At 39.8% G+C, this 15,319-nt stretch overlaps 1 protein-coding gene across 2 annotated transcripts in view; it reads right to left on the reverse strand.

Moving 5' to 3' along the window:
- Nucleotides 1–15,319, reverse strand: part of trpc7b (transient receptor potential cation channel, subfamily C, member 7b) — a 62,035-nt gene that overhangs the window by 22,734 nt on the left and 23,982 nt on the right. For both annotated transcript variants that reach the window (XM_085371323.1, XM_085371314.1), the window contains exons 5-7: nt 11,679–11,895; nt 10,138–10,371; nt 7,037–7,301 (exon numbers count right to left, since the gene is read on the reverse strand). In XM_085371323.1, coding sequence (XP_085227449.1) covers nt 7,037–7,301; nt 10,138–10,371; nt 11,679–11,895 — 716 coding nt within the window. The remainder of the gene's footprint in view (nt 1–7,036; nt 7,302–10,137; nt 10,372–11,678; nt 11,896–15,319) is intronic.

Consider the following 15,319-nt stretch of genomic DNA (forward strand, 5'->3'; position numbering starts at 1 on the left):
ATGTAAATTATCTCGAGGTGACAAGTGTCTGCCAGCTGAGAGAGCTGAAAGAGAACCATTTCTAATTTTTAAGAAGCACCAGTAAACTAAGTACAGCTTCACAACACAAGCAGAGAGGCCCATTGAGTATAACAGCTCCCTTTTAGAAAGCTAATGCTGTTACTTTGAGGGCAATTGAGATCCTTGTCACTCATCACGTGGTGGAGAAGATGCTGCCATTGTCAACTCGCCATTTAGTAGTGTAGAGTTACAGGAGAGAAGATTTTTGCCAAAGATCTCTTAATAATATGAACATAGATTAAGTGTTTTCTTGCTACTATCTAAATGCTGAGATGCCCTCAGAAATTCATTTACCAGGTATACCTGCTTAGCTGCTCATCAATGCAAATGTCTATCATCCATGTGGCAGTGACTCAATCCGCTTAGGCATGTAGACAAGATCAGGACAATCTGCTGAAGTTCAAACCGAGCATCTAAAAGGGGAAGAAAGGTGACTTTTAATCTGACTATTTCAGAAACTGCGGATCTACTGGGATTTTTCCTGCACAACCATTTCTATGGTTTACAGAATGGTCTGAAAAAGAAATATCCAGTGGGTGACAGTTCTCTTGGCATCCTTGTTGATGCTAGAGGTCAGAGGAGGATGGAAAGACTGCTTCGAGCTGATAAGATAATAACTCAGATAACTACTTATTACAACCAAGATATGCACAAGAGCATTGAGTGCACAGCATGTTGAATCTTGAAGCAGATGGGCTACATAAGTAGAACACATTGCATGCCACTTCTGCCAGCTAAACCAGGAAACTGAGGCTACAATTTGTACTGACTCACTAAAATTCAGCAACAGAAGATTGAAAAAATGTTGCCTGGTTGCAAGGACCCTGGACGCATGGATTCTGGCTTTTATCAACAATTCAGGCTGGCAGTGGTGGTGTAACTATGTGGGGGCTTTTTTGGCATACTATGGGCCCTTAGTACATTTGAAGAATTTAAATACCACATCCCACCTGAGCATTGTTGCTAATCATGACCATCCATTTAAAAAAAACTATTTTTTTATCACTTTTTAAAAGTTCTGTTTCTTCGTTATTCTGTTTCTTTTCCCTCTGGGACCGTGTGTACATCATTTCGTTCCACCTCATGTAAACATGTGATGCGAATGACAATAAAGCTCCTTGAATCCTTGAATGAGCTCAATACACTGAAATGGCTCTTTTAGACAAGGTCACCAGATTTGAGTCTAATGAGAGATTTACATTCTCAAAGTACAGTTGCCAAATCTGCAGCAACTATGTAATGCTATCATGTCAATATGTTACAAAATCTCTGAGGAATGTTTCCGGCACCTTGTTGAATCTGTGCCATGAAGAAATAAGGCAGTTCTGAAGCAAAACAGGGCTCAACCCCTACAAACAAGCTGTATATAAGAAGTGGCCGGTGACTGTATTTTAAAAAATGTTACAAGTCTTGGGTTCTGTTAATTGGGGTTTTGGATTTTTAGTCATATTTGTGATTCCTATTTTGATATTTATTCTAGCAGATTGTGAGCTTTTTTCTTGTGATATAACTGAGTCTTTGATTCCTGATTTTACTGTATGGTTATTCTAGCAATGGCTGTTTTGGTTCATGTTTTGGTTCTCGTCTTGATTTTTATTAGTGGTAAATTTGGTGGCTCCCATTGTCTTCTCTGTCTGTTAGTGGCTCTTTTTCCTGGCTCTGTTACCATGCCTAGAATGGGGTTTTTAGTTATTTCCTGTTTTACTTTGAAGCTCGGTTTTCTTTCATGCCTTGCATTAGTTTTAGTCCCTCCTTTGTTTTCACCCGTGCCTCGCCCCACTCATGTTTCTTGTTTCAAATCAGCCCTTGTTGTATAAATAGCCCCATCTTCCCCTTTAATCTTTGTCAAAGTGTCTGCGTGCACTCCCTTGTGTGCTGCTAAGAGGTGTTCCTTTTGACGCCCTTTTTACACCCTTGTGTTTTTTGGATCTTTGCTTATTTAGGGCTTATAAGCGACTGAAGGTTGCTTTTGTTTAAGCGATTTCGCCTCCTGCATTTGGGTCCATACTACTGACATGATCATTATAGATATTAGATAACATGGTGGGAGTATATGACACAAGACACTTGTTTTGTTTGTGTTCTTAAAATGTTTCCCACACCTATTGGTCGTATGGTGATCATATGCTATTCCCTGCAAAGTTTTAAGTTACTTTTAGGTGGTCATACTATAATCAAGCTACTGTTAATCCATGACGATGTTTAGTGTGTGAGCACTAAGCAAGAGTGCTCACACACTAAACAGCAAAAAAGTCCAAAAAAAGGTTATGAATTTAGTTAAACTACCCACAAGCTGCTGCAAACAGCAAGTGCTCTGCTGGATGGCGAGGAACAAAAGACATGGATGGGGCAGTGTCTTTTGAAGGGAGAGAAAGGCATAGAAAATACATAATGCACAGATAGATGGCATTTATATATATATATAAAAATAATAATAATAACAAAAACAAATAGTGTCTCTCTGCACAGTTTAGTCCTGGCATTGCTCTGACAAGCGCTCTTTGGACTAGGTGAGAATGTGAGACTGACCTCTGGTGGCTGAACTGACAACAACAGAATTTAAGATTTTTGCCATTTGAAAAGCATCTTTATACAGCTCCCCCAGCCAGAGTATGCAATCAAGAGTCCAGAATTCATGGACAACCTCCCCCTTGCTCCCTTCCAGCCACCCACCCACCCAAATGCAGTCAGAGGTTGATAAAATGAGCAGAAGTTGAGAGATTTTTAAAAAAAAATCAGCCTTGATGTGGATCTCTAAAGCAGAGGAGTGAAGTGATAAGAGGACAATGGACAGAGCTGGATCACACACTCGCAAAGGAAATGACTGTGTCTTTTTTTGTACTTGTTCCTGGGTTTTTGAGAAGTCTACATTATGTCGGCATGTCGGGTTGTGGCCATCTTTCACCATTTCAACCCCATTAGACTCTGTTTCTACAGGTGAAATCGCCTTTCTGTCAGCTAACTCTTTGCTCTGTCTGCCTGCTCATCACGTTGCCTGAATCTCTGGCTCCATGCATGCAGCCAAGCAGAACCCACAGCCTTATGAGACCCTATGCTGAGGCTCAGCAGAGGGGTTACTGTATATGCACAGCATAGAAGTGTAAAGTGAGTCAGCATGGAGAGGCAGAGCCCGCACACTAGAAGTCTGGACACACACCTTTCATCATCAGGGATTCTAAGGTAAGGCATTTAAGGCAAATGCTCAGTGGGCCATAAAGTTGGTAATTACTCCCGGGTACACATACATCACGGCTGATAGGGACATATGAGGACAGGGTGTAAACAAATAACAGGGAATTCCTATCACTGCTTCTGGTATTTGATATCATCTGTTTTTATGTTTCGACCCCAGCTAGTTTTAGTCTTTCTTTTAGATATTTGACTGTTTTTATTTGGTTTTATCTATAGCTTATGCATTTTTATTATTTAGTTCCAGTGTACAGCACTTTGTGTCAGCTGTGGTTGTTTTAAAGTTCTCTATAAATAAAGATGAAATTGTATGGTATGTTGCTTTAAGCTGTGAATACTAATCACACTGTGTAACTTTGTTGAGAAGAATTTAATAGTTTTCTTTCCAGTGGTCAGCAGCTCTGGCCACTAAAAGATGTCAAAAAAAACAAAACAGGGAAAAAATGAAAAATGAGGATGAAAACAGTGTCAGTAAATGACTTCAAAATAAGGCAGAACTGTGCTCTTAGCGTAGCTTTTATTACATTACAATTTGGGTAAAAACATTTATCTGGCAGGCAGGAGGGTAGCCTATTGAGATTTACTCCCTGAACAGATTTTTTACCTGCTTTTGGCACTTAGCAGTGTTCATTCTGGATTTTGTAGACTGATACTTTTGAACCAAATGGACATGTAGACCTAAAAGCACGGTGGTGGACTGACAGGTGTACAAGCAGATTAGACGGCAGGCAGGCAGATGAATATCAAACAGTCTGACATGGTTGATTCTGCCAGGGACACTGAATTATAATCACTGCACAGCTGGCCAAAACGAAAACGGTAATAATACTCTGCTAAGGTTATCCTAACAATATGCAGTCTAATTTTTCATCTGTGGTTGTGTTGCGGTGATAAACTGCTGTACAAGCAACAGCAAATAAGATCACAGCACAAGCTGGCAAAAATCATGCTGCACTAAATCTACAAATTAGATTTGGGCTCGTTAGCAAAACTCAACAAATATCCCAGGCTCTCTTTAAACTAGGAGGGTGAATAAAGCAAGACAAAAAAAGCAATGAAAGAATTTTCCTGTATTTTCAGTAAATAAGAGAACAGTATATACCAGAGTAATTACAAACCAACTTGTAACACATGATTTGCTTTACTGGATTGAGCAGATATATTGTAATGTGAGCTATTTAAATCTGTAGATGTCTTTCTCTCAGAAAATGAGTAATGATAGGTGACAGAGCGAGACCTCAGAGAGTGTTTTCTTTCTCAGATGAGTGATGATAAACAGAATGATTCTGTCAGCAATCTAAGACAGATAACTTTCCTCCAAATATCCGACAATGACAATGAAACATCCGCTGCCACTTTGATCGCAGCTGATAGGAAAGGATGGGTGAGCAGAGACACGGAGAAGCTAAAATGAAGAAAAAAAGGCAGAATAACTAAGATTGAGACTGATTTGTTGAAGCATCCAGTTGCTTTATAAGCAGATTTATACTGCAAAACAAATGATTTGTATGAAAGTGAATTAACAGGGGTGGCTGATACTGAAAAAGTGAAGTGAAAACATATTTTAAAAATTGTATGGGTGGTTTATGGCACCAGATGGTTAGTACAAGTTGTTCAGCTAAATGGTGCATTTCCATATTTAAAATGAATGACCCTGATAATACCATGAATGCAGCACTTAAGGAAGTGAAGTGCATTCAAAAAGCAGAATTTCAACTGCATGATTTTTAATTATGGAACATCAGAGTTCATCCTGGTTAGTTTGTGTGTGCAGAATGAGGACTAATAGCAAGAGGGTGCAAGAGGATATGTACATACTGTACATATTTAAAAAAGGGTTCATTTCTAAATGATTACAACTCATTCAGATGGTGTAAGTACTATACTTCTCTTGGTCTTGTTCAGTAGACGCCACATATCACAATCATCGGGATGACTGCTGATTTGATACCTGTCCAGATGATGATGATCATCATCGACACCCTCCGTGTGAGGGTAATTGCTGAAAAAAGGCTGGCTGTTCAGAGAGTGCCCAGTCGAAGAATATTAATGTTGAAAAAAAAAAGCCTATAATCTGGAGAGCTTCATGGGGATGGATGAGGCTGGTGTCAGTGCAACAAGAGCCACCATACACAGACATCTTCAGGAGAGGGGCAACAACTGTTGCATTCATATCAAGCCAGTCCTGAATGAGAGCCTGAGCCAGAAATGTCTGTCGATTAAGGATGAAAACAACTGAATTGCTGGCGAAGTCCTCTATTCAGATGAAAGTCAATTTTGCATTTCATTCAGAAATCAAGGTCCTAAAGTCTGGTGATTAGAGAGGCACAGAATCCAATGTGTTTTAAGTTTAGAGTGAATTTTCCACAGTCTGTGATGATTTGCGATGCCTGTCATCTGCCGGTGCTAGTGGTGGTTGGTCCGCTGTGTTTTAAGTCCAAAGACAATGCAGCTACCAGGAGATTTTAGAGCATTTCATCCTTCAAGCTGTATGGAGATGCACGTTAACGTTTTCAGCGGGACTTAGGTTTGGCACACTGGGCAGGTGCTATTTCCACATGGTTTCCTGACCATATTATTACTATGCTTGTTTGGCTAACTATCTCACCTGACCGGCATCACATAGATAATCAGTTGGGCACTATTAAGAGGAAGATGAGAAACAGCTGAATTACAAATACAGAGAAGCTGAAAACCAGTATCAAAGCAGCCTGGACATCAGTAACAGTGCCACAAGCTGATCACCTCCATGCCATGCTGCATTAATGCAAGAACTCTTAGTAAAGAAGCCCTAACAGAGCATTGACTGTATACAGAAGTTGGATATTCTTGTACTGTAAATCCAGTTTTAATTAATCATAGTAAATATTCTAATAATCTGAGATACTGGATTTATGATTTACAGGAAGCTATAAGCCATAATCATCAAAATGAAAACAAAAAAGCTTAAAATATTTTACTTTGCATGAAGAATATAGTATAAAGAACAAGGATAAAGACAGAACACTGTCTACTTTCTGGTTAATAGAGCCCACTGCGTCTTGCTTGGCACAAATATGGAGCAGGCTCTCCTTGCTGCTTTTGTTGCTTTGATATGCTCAAATCTTAGTAGTAGGTCGAAATGCTTGGCCTCATAATTAACCAGTTGCCGTATCATTTTCCTTCCAGACAGTACTGGCCTTGAAATGATATCAATATTGATGCAATTCCCAGAGCTCAGATTGAATCTGACATTGATATCTCTTACTGTGATGTCAGTTTCATTTCATTTTTCTTTTGGTCACGGTAGCAGAGTGGTTTGCTCAGTAAACACAAAATGGTGATAGGGAAATGACTGGTGTCATATCCACAATGTTGTTAAAGCTATGAAATCAAATCACAGTTCACCAGTGTCTTGAGATTTTAGTAACAGTGTATCCAATTCACTTTCTCAATATTATATTTAACCAAATAGACCGATTGCCTGAGGGGAGATTAAAGTTCGATCTCTGCTTCTGATAAGACGCCACAGATTTAATGAACGACCTCAGTCAAAAGGGCATGTCTTATACTGTCCTTGGGGTGCTTTAACTTTAATACTTTAACAGATTTGTTTTTTCCCTTTTGCCGTCTTATGTAAAATGATCAGTGCGGGGTTGTTTTAAAATGCTGCACCATATTTCTGAAAAGTTTTGGAGAAGTGAAAGGGACAAAGTTTCAGAAATGGAGAGAGATGGTCAGACCACACATAGTCACACACATTCTCCCAGCATATACTACTCCACTCCGACAGCCAGGTATAACTCACGTGGTGAAGGCAGGGTTGTACTTTGCTCCGAGGTAATATGAGTACAGGTTGAACATGCCGATCATGAAGGCCACAAACACCATGATGAAAATGACCATAAACTTGAAGATGTCCTTGACTGTGCGCCCCAGTGAAATCTGCAGGGGTCCAAAGCTCTCATTGGCTGGCAGTATGTAGGCGATGCGAGAGAAGCTCAGAACGACGGCGATGGCGTACAGGCCTTCTGAGATGATCTGAGGATCTGATGGGCGCCACTTGTTTCTGGCTGAAGGGAGAATAAGCCACAGAATGGTTGCTTTGTAATATTATAATTTTATTAGCAAATCAGACATTAAAAGGGATCTTTGGCCATTTTTTTTCACCTAATTAACTACACTAAATAAAATCTGATATGTTAAACAAACTCTGTAATTAGTGCTGAAATGATATTCATATTCGGTTCGAGCCCCGGCTTGGACAGTCTTGGTCGTTGTGTCCTTGGGCAAGACACTTCACCCGTTGCCTACTGGTGGTGGTCAGAGGGCCCGGTGGCGCCAGTGTCCGGCAGCCTCGCCTCTGTCAGTGTGCCCCAGGGTGGCTGTGGCTACAATGTAGCTTGCCATCACCAGTGTGTGAATGTGTGTGCGAATGGGTGGATGACTGGATATGTAAAGCGCTTTGGGGTCCTTAGGGACTGGTAAAGTGCTATATAAATACAGGCCATTTACCATATTTTAATTCAGAAGCCAGCTTGGAGGGATTCAAGATTTAAATATCTGCTAATAACTGTTTCAAACTGTTGCTGATGCTGAATATGTACTAGCACTTTATAAACCAAATATTAAACGTTACATAAGAAGGGGTTAAAGCGGTGTTACCTTAAACTCTACTGTGCACATGCAGTTTGTCACTCATCGTCCCATTGCTTGCTATTCAAAGTCTTTCTGGTTACAACGCACTGAGTAAACCTCTGGTTGTAGTGCGATCCAAATGTTTGTAAGATATGTTTCTATGAAGAATAATCTCAGCTTTAAGAAGCACGGATTTCGACGAAGGAGACGGTGCAGTAAGAAGATGGATTAAGTGAGGAATGGAAAAACGAAAGTCAGAGTAAAAGTTTGAAGAGAAGAGCGAGTGGAGCAAGAGGAGGGAAAGAAATTAGTCTGAGCTGTGTGGACGGCAAAGGGAAGGGATAAAGGGATAGTGTGTCCAAGGAGAAGTAAGGACAGCTAGAGAGAGGGAGATCAGGAAATAACTGAGATATCAAAGGAGACTGATGTGGCTAGGTGGCAATGTAAGATACAAGAGAGATGAGTCAAATAAAAGAAAAAGAGCTTCCATTTCACTATTTTATCAAAATCATAGTTTATTAGTATAACATTTTCACACCTTTACAGATATTGGGACATTTAGGGGAAGGTTTATGAGGATTATATGTGAGAGTGCAGTAATAGAACCTTTATCGATTTATTGATATGTCATGACAGAGTCAGGCCACCAGATGACAGCACTGATGAAGGTTCTATTAGTGGACCGCTAAGTGCACAGTGCAGTGGGCTGCAGCCTGTGGCAGGGTTTGCTATGGTGGAGGCATGTTTTTGTTCTGGTGTTTAACTGAATGCATGCTTATCATTCAGGGATTAAAGATAATGTTGATTTTTTTGTCATTCTTTTTTTACTCATTCTGGTCATCTGACTGCAGTAGCATGTGTGTAGCAGCAAATCAACCATTGCAGGGATTGTTTTATTACTGTGAAGATCTCCAGGTGACAACCCCAATTCTGAAGGAGTAGTGATGCTGCATAAAACGTAATTAAAAAGAGAACTAACCCAGATTTTATTCACAACGGAACAAACAAAACATATCAAATTTTAGAGAGAGAAAATGCAGTGTTTTAGAAAAAATATTAGCTCATTTTGAATTTGATGCCAACAAACATGGCTCAAAAAAGCTGAGACAGGATGATGTTTACCACCAGATGTTTACTTATTAAAAGAAGAGTGGATGCAACCACTCTTCTTTTAACAAGTAAACATCTGGTAACTGAAAAGACCAGTTTTCTGTTCCATGATGTGCCAAGTTTTTTCAGTTCCTGAAAGGTCTGTACTACAGAGGGTCGAGTTTAGCATCTGGATTCGTCTACTATGAAGTTGTAATAGCTTTAATATTCTCTCTCATAAATATGTAAAGCCTTCCCTGAAAAAAGATGTCATCTGGGTGGCAGCATATGTTGATTTAAAACCTGTATATACCTTTTAGGACTGATGGTGCCTTTCCAGATGTGCAGGTTGCCAGTACCACAACTAAAGCAACCTCATACCATCAGAGATGTTCATTTTAAGTTCACTTTGGTCCAGACATGATGGCACATTTATTCACATATTGTTTCTTCTTTGCATGACAGACCTTTAACCTGTATTGTAGTTGGCTATTGAGCTCACGCATGTCATGATTTCCATGGCAGAATCACACCTTGTTTGAATGCAGTGCTGCCTGAGGGGCTGAAGATCACAGGCATTCCAATATTGATTTTCAGCCTCATCTCTGATTTTTCCAGATTCTCTGACTCCTTTGATTAGATATTCGACATCTTCACAATTTTCCACAGGGGAGCATTATTCTGATATTGTTCTACAATTTGTAGATGCGTTTGTTTTTTTTTTTGCAAATTGGTGAACCTCTGCTCATCTTCTGAGAAACTCTGCCTTTCTAAGATGCTCTGTTTATACCCACTCATGTTGCTGACCTGTTGCCAGTTACCCTAATTAGATGCAAAATGCTCCTCAAGCTGTTTCTTTTTACAACCACTTCCCTTTTCAGCCTTTTTGTTACCCCCTGTCAAATCTTCTTTTGATTGGTGCCATCAAATTCAAAATGAGCCAATATATTTTGGAAAACGGTTGCGGATCTAAAGAAATACATTTTCAGCTTCAAGTATCATGTGCAGTCCGGGTTTCTGTAATTAATGGCGTTTTTGCACTCATCTAATTTGCTATTCCTTATCAGTGACTGATGTAGCCCAACACTGATTCAAGCACCTCTATATAATATTGATAACAATATCTATAATATAAATGTAGCTTATATTTAACTTACATGATTCTTTTTATTGACTACTCACCGTAAGTGAAATAAGCCACTTCATCAGGCAGTGAGGCGCTGCTGAGGTCGTCATCTGGTACATGCATGTCGACATATTGCTGGGCCTTGGATGCCTTCAGGAATGCCATGAAGCGTGCCGTGAAGGATGCCACGAAGATGGATAACATACCAAAGTCCAGAACATTCCAAAGGTGCATGACATACTCCCTGGGTCCGTCACTCCAGATCTCCTTGCACTCTGACCAAATCATGCCTGAACATAAAAGACACATATAGACAAAAATAACACAAAAATAAGGAGGCCATTGCCAGCACTTATATAGGGATGCATAAATGAAGCACGTACAAACAGATGTCGACAACAAAGCTTGTAATTGAAAATGAACCACTCAGACGTGTGGCACTTACAGATCAGGTGGATGCAAACACATACACACTCCATTCTCTATTTGGAGCCAAAACACAGTTAAAATTGCCTAGAGAGAAGGCGCCCTGATCAGTATCATCTCTCTAACAATTACTGGGCCTTCAAAGCATGCTACCGGAATTACAATTACCACATCTAACTAAGCCACCACTCAATGCACACACATACACTCACAGATTCATGTAGATAAACAGTCACATGTGCAGCGGCTGCTAAAAATTTACTGTAGATGGGGAAAAAAATGTTGCCATTACATATAAACAAATAAAAACAGAGGCACATGTGCACCAACATACACAGACCACACACATAATATTGTTAGAGTGTGTGCATGAGCGGAAGCAGATGGGAAGCAGCTGAGCTCTGACAGATACTGCTGTGGGCTATTTATCCACCAAGTTTGTCTTTGTCTGCCTGTCTGTCACCCTCTTCTATCTCCTTCGATTCCTCACGCCTGCCTTCCTGTATTCCACGCACACACCCTACTCTGCTTTCTTTTGTCGCCCTCAACTACTCCCAACTTTCCTTCCATTTTTCTTTCATTCCGTTCCTCCCTCTTATATTTCCTCTGCACAGCCTCCCAGGTCAACCTCCCAATTTCCCTCCAGGTTATCGTTAGGACTCAGCGGGGCTACTGTCTGCGCTGTACCAACCAGAAAATTTCTTTTTGATCTTCGGAGGATAAAAGAGCATGATTTGTTGTGTTGCTGTAACCTTGGCTTTCATTCACTTGCCTGGTAGGGCACTCTATTAAACTTGAATTACACCTCATATCAAAGGTGGGCAAAAAGTTTTCTGACTATTTCCAGACTGTTTACTGATTTATGGTGAAGGTGTATGTAGAAAAAAACTTGAAAAGAAACTTTGGATTAGCATAGAAAAATGTGCAAACCTAGGACAAAGTATATTCATGGTTAATAACATAATAAAGTGCACGCATTGCAAAAAAAGAACACGCTCAGCTGTGCCTTGCTTACTTGGCACATCAAGGTTATTTTTTATCACGTTGGACAATCTGCTTTGACAGGGACAATCTATTCTAATCTAATCAACTGATGTGCATTTTAATTGGCTGTAACTGTGCACAGCCACACTGTGTGTGTGTGTATGATTTGATTGAAAGGGTGACTTACCCAATACCCACTTCATTATCAACATCTCTGTCCAGGAAAACTGGGTGGTTTTGACCCTGAACACCTGTCGAGGATGGTCTGTGATGGTCTCGTTGGGAAGGTTCTTTACTCCTTCAAAGCGGTCGGAAGCATTGACAACCAGGAGACCCAGGAAGATGGTGAAGGAGACAGCGTGAGCCACAAACTTCATGAAGGGGCTTCGCAGGATCTGACCAAGCTGGAAGTGAAAAAATTTAGGAACTTCCAATGTGTTTACTATTCCAATGCGTCAAATATTAAGAATCAATTATGGTAATATAGATATAGATTAACAATATCAATTTAAATTTGCATTTACTGATCAGAAAACAAATTGTAAAAAACAAAAACAGCGGGGTATTGACACATTAAGCAAAATTTCACTGTCTATCTGTGATTACAATAGCCAACAAATTCTGTTTTACAGTAAAGAAACATGTTTGAGTGCTTTTTGGACGGACAATATTGCAGCCAAGCTCAACATCTGCTTTTATTTACTGAGATGAATCATGCTTTCTGCAGAGTTCCTGAGACTTTGGTCCTCAGAGAGAGCAAAAAATGCTGCAAAGCACCACTACACCACCATTTTAGCAGACAAACAGCAGCTGTTGTAATTCATGAATGTGCGTAACCACCGATCACTCTCACACACACATTATGCCAGAGTAACTAGATGCCAAACCATTAGCAGAGCCTGTGGAAATGCACTGCATCAAGAAAAAGTAATGCAAGACGGTACAGCACAAATAGCATTTAACAAGCCACCACACAGAGGGGCATTTTTGTAATTGCACATAAGTGTGCCAAGTCACACAAATGCACTTACACACTTAGACACACGCACACTTCTAACCCCATACGGGCATTTGAGATCCCAACATTTGCTACTCTCTGAACCTGCTGTGTTCAATATTAACTACCCACAGGATATCTCTACTCTCTGCATGAACAATAATACATCAGATTCAGTAGCTCTTCCCATGCCACACACACACTGCTAAATCATGGGGGAAGAGGTTGTCTGGTAATTTTTAACCTTGCAAAACCTCCTTTAAACCTCCTCATGACACCTTCATCCCTCCCAGCATCTGTGCCGATCCATTTCACTCCTCAGGTTAAATAAGATGGTCATCTCAGATCAGACCTTCTGCTGTGTGGCGACTGCAGACTCCATGGGTTTCTTTAGTGTGATGGTGATAAGAGCTTGTCTCCTCCAACAAAATGGCAGCTGCTAGCAGGAGGTATGTGCATATTAAATAAGTAAAAGCCTGGTGTGAAAATCATCTAAAGCCAGGATGGATCTTCTTTTTCTCTTATTATAAGGTCTTTTTACCTGGGAGAATACATAATGTTTCTTAAGTGTGATCAAAATGTTCTAAAATTTAGCCCATAAAAACCTTACCCAATTTAAGTTTGGCTAATTTCCTGTTCAAGATAATCATTTCGGGCATACCCAGACAGCTTCCAGTGCTGCAGAAGCTCCCAAGATGTCAATAAAGATCACTTGGGATTTCATCTCAAACCTGCACAGACAGCAAACTAGAACTTCTTTTTAAAACTGATGTGTATTACCCATGAAGGTCCACTGCTGGTGTTGATAGCTGGACCTCTTACCACGACCAAGCAGCTGAGAGCAGTTTTTAGCTGAAGGTTCAGTGCTTTAGATGAGGAAAGAGATCTGAAGGATGCTTTTCTCCCCCAAACATTCACAGGGTTCTGCACCGTGAACTGATCCCTCAGGGAGATGCTGTCAATGTGGAGCTTTACTGTAACGTCTACTAAAAACACACTGAAAATGCGAATACGATTTTTGGCCACAGCCACATAATCTTTACTCACTGTCAACAGTTCTTTAAGTCCTGTTCTGGATTCTTTTTTGACCTCCTGGATGCGTCACAGATGAAGTCTCTATTTGTGGAGATGGTGATTCACTGGAGTCTCAAAGCTTTAAAAAGTGGCTTTGTAACCCTTTCCAGACTGCTAGATGTCAATGACTTTGCTTCTCATCAGTTTTTGAGTTTTTTTAGATCGTGGCATGATGTGTTGCTTTTTGAGATCTTTGGTCCGGTTTTACTTTGTCAGACAGGGGTCGCAGTAGCTCAGGAGGTAGAGCAGAAGATGATCAGAGGATTGGCTGCACCAGTCTGTGTGTTAAAGTATCCATAGGCAAAATACAGTTGCTCTCTGATGCACTCACTGGAGTGTGAATGTTAGATAGAAAGCACTTAAGTAATCAGTAATCAGGCACAGACTGGTGAAATTGAACTCAGCTTTCAAAAAAATATGGTTAATCACAGTTAATTCATAATTTAAAAAGGACAGATTTTTTTTTGCCTAATAAATGAAATGATTATTTACAAACTACATTTTTTATTTATTTGGGGTCTCTTTATCCAACATCAAAATTATTTGATGATTTGAAACATTTATATATCAGTAATATACAGAAACAAAGACACCAGGAAGGGGGCAAACACCTTCTGTAAAACACCTAACCCTTTTTCACAGCACCATGGCATCCACTTAGAGGTGTAAGAGAAAACGATCTTGAAGCAAAAATGGCAATGCTTTTGTGTTTTTTTTCTGGACATTTCCTGGAACTTTTTGAAATTTTTGTAAAGAAAGACTATGAATAATTTATAAATTTACACCCATCTAATCAATTCAGGGTCACTAGATAGACTAGAGCCTATCCCAGCAACCAAAGGAAAAGAGGGAAGGTTACACCCTGGACAGGTCATCAGCCTGTCGCAGAGCTAACAGAGAGAGACAGACAACCATTCACACTCACATTCACACCTATGGGCACTTCAGAATCTCTAATTAACCTAACCTTACTAACTGCATGTCTTTGGACTGTGGGAGGAAGCTGGAGTGCCCAGAGTGAACCCACAGCCACATGAAAAGATCTTATTTTTTCCTAAAATATATTAAATACACTGCATACTTTGGGTTAACTATATAATCATATAGAGGACCTTTACTAATGTGTACATTTTCACGTCTATACTCTGTTTCTCTTTGCAGCTATCTCTTTAATTCAAACTAAAGAGATATTTCCAGCAATGCAAACTACACTGCATTCTGGTTAGTGAGCCTTAATATATACAATATTAATCAAATAGCTTCCTCATTTTATATTGGACTGAAGTAAATATTTGAAAGAATTTGCTCAGTGCTTGGAGGTAAAATAAATGAAGTCTGCTATGTTGCTTGCTTTACCCTGACCTACATTAGCTGTAAAAAAAAAAGAAACCTGTCCTTTGTATACTGATAAGGATTTTTTTTGGTACTGGCTTCGAATTTGAATCTCCCATGAGACAAAAGGAGGCCAAGAAAAGCTAGGACGGAAACAAAAAATCTCAAAGTGTGTCCAAAATTTTAAAACCGCAGGCAGCCGTGTCAGAGATAGCATGCAAAAATATATTTCAACCAATTAAGTAGATGATGGACTGCAGAAAAGTAATTAATGAAAAAATAATTACTTAATATCGGCGCAACATGTAGCATTTGGAAATGTCAGCGTATCATTGCCAAATTGATTGTCATCGTTGGTATAATTATCATTAATAAAGAGCCTCGTCATGCCTGAAATACTCTGTGAAAATAAGGACGAGGTTTAC

The sequence above is a fragment of the Diplotaxodon limnothrissa genome, linkage group LG2 (assembly GCF_057381915.1).
Source record: "Diplotaxodon limnothrissa isolate DT_005_m linkage group LG2, D_limnothrissa_male_GT1.1, whole genome shotgun sequence".
Lineage (NCBI taxonomy): Eukaryota > Metazoa > Chordata > Actinopteri > Cichliformes > Cichlidae > Diplotaxodon > Diplotaxodon limnothrissa.